This window comes from Manacus vitellinus, unplaced genomic scaffold, assembly GCF_001715985.3.
Source record: "Manacus vitellinus isolate BGI_N305 unplaced genomic scaffold, ASM171598v3 scaffold_9_pilon, whole genome shotgun sequence".
Taxonomy (NCBI): domain Eukaryota; kingdom Metazoa; phylum Chordata; class Aves; order Passeriformes; family Pipridae; genus Manacus; species Manacus vitellinus.
The window spans coordinates 14,176,791-14,178,513 of NW_021940917.1; the positions used below are offsets into that span (position 1 = coordinate 14,176,791).

The following is a 1,723-nucleotide window of genomic DNA, read 5'->3' on the forward strand; positions in this document are numbered from 1 at the left end:
AGGGAGGCCTGGCCTCGAGGGCACAGGAGACTGAGTGGGACTGCCAACATGGTTAATGGTGAAAACAGGCAACTTTATTTCAACAACAACAACTAAGTCCACATCAGCATTTGTGTGCATGCAGAGGAGGAGCGTGGGCTCACTAAAGCCTGCACCACAGCCTGTCCATCCTGCTGCTCAAGCCGGTTTTGCCTTTAGGAACTTCAAGAGCTCCTGCAGCAGATCAAAAAACTGCAGCAGCTTCTTACGTGGGAATGGACAGGATTGCACTGGTGCTGGAATAGCTGAGCTCTGGCCAATGTGTTTCATGATCCAGCTGTAGTAGTACTGAGTGGAGACAAAAACTGAAGGCTTTTTGGGTCTGGCACAACCGATTGCCCAGCTGGTCAGACCAACTTCCCAGAAGATGTCAGCTTTGCTATCTTTGCAGATGAGAGGCCCCCCGCTGTCACCCTGCAGCAAAGCAGATTGGATTAAGGGAGTGTTGGTTGCCTCTGTCAGCACATAGGGCTGGTTCCTTTGCTCTCCCAGCCCCTGGCAGAGCTGGATTCCTGGCAGGGAAAGGCTCTGCTCAGGTGCTGAGGCCTCCAGAACCATGGCTGGGAGCAGGTTACAGGTCTGTAAGGTAGGGCTGTCTGTCCTCTGTGCTCAGTGATCCTGGAAGTGCGGAGAGTGGATGTTCCAGGGTTGGCATCTGGACCTCTGCGCTGCCAAGAGCACTAGGCAGGCTCTCTGGGAAGAGTGCCAGGCAGCTGGGACAAGGGGGGAACTGGGCAAGGACCCTTGGAAGGAGAAGGGGAGGGAAGCCCCAGTGTTGGTGGGGCCTCGGGGCTGGGAGGGCAGCTGGCCAGGGAAAGCACACGCGGAACTGTGTTTGGGAAGTGCTGACAGGGGGGCTGAATGACTCCTAGCACGCTCCTACCTGGCAGGTGTTCGTGCCACCCTTTGCGTGCCCAGCACACACGTTGTCGTCTGCAACTATCCCTCCATACCAGTCAGTGCTGTTGCAGAGCTGGGTGTCAATGAGGTGCACCTTGGTCTCCTTCAAGGGTCTTGCTGGTGAAGTTACAGCTGTGAGCAGAGAAAGGAATGAGTTCCCAGCAGCTCTTTGTCTATTCCCCTGGCCTGTCTGGGGGTGAAGCCCTTCCCTGGGGCTTGGCTCTGTCTCTGGAGAGGCATTGGAGTGCTGTGTCACTGCTGTATGGCTTTGGGAAGTAGGCTCGTCCCATCTCTCCAGAGGCATACATCCCGCAGCCCAACCCTGGTTTTGGCCTCTGCTGTCAGGAAGCCCCACCCATCTCTCCCCAGTGTGCCAAGCTTGCCCTCAGGGCACAGGTCCTTTTGGGAACTTACTTTTAGCCTCAGTGGCACCCCAGCCAGCAGCATAGCAGTTCAGAGGCGCCACTTTCACTGTGGGACCAGGCAGACAAGCGAGCTGAACGGAGGGGTTGCACTCAAAAGGCTTCGTCAATTCCACCACGGCGATGTCATGACGCATACGGCCATCGTATTCCTCGTGTATCTTCACCTGCTTAATCCGGCGTATTTGTACCTCAGGCCCCGAGTCAGCAGTTGTTGTGAGCCCGGCCACCACGCCCCACTTGCTGAGGGGACTGGAAGGCAGACAGAGAGAGGGCTGAGAGGGAGCAGAGCCATGTGCTGTAGCAGCCCACCAGTTCCCTGCCTTCTGCTGCCCAAGGCAGAGAGGAAAGCAAAGTTACAG

At 56.6% G+C, this 1,723-nt stretch overlaps 1 protein-coding gene across 1 annotated transcript in view; it reads right to left on the bottom strand.

Moving 5' to 3' along the window:
* Positions 1-55: 55 nt before the first annotated feature.
* Positions 56-1,723, bottom strand: part of LOC103757658 (acrosin) — a 7,009-nt gene continuing 5,341 nt past the window's right edge. Inside the window, exons 2-4 of the mRNA XM_029965456.1 lie at positions 1,354-1,613; positions 923-1,071; positions 56-453 (exon numbers count right to left, since the gene is read on the bottom strand). Coding sequence (XP_029821316.1) covers positions 178-453; positions 923-1,071; positions 1,354-1,613 — 685 coding nt within the window. The 3' untranslated portion in view covers positions 56-177. The remainder of the gene's footprint in view (positions 454-922; positions 1,072-1,353; positions 1,614-1,723) is intronic.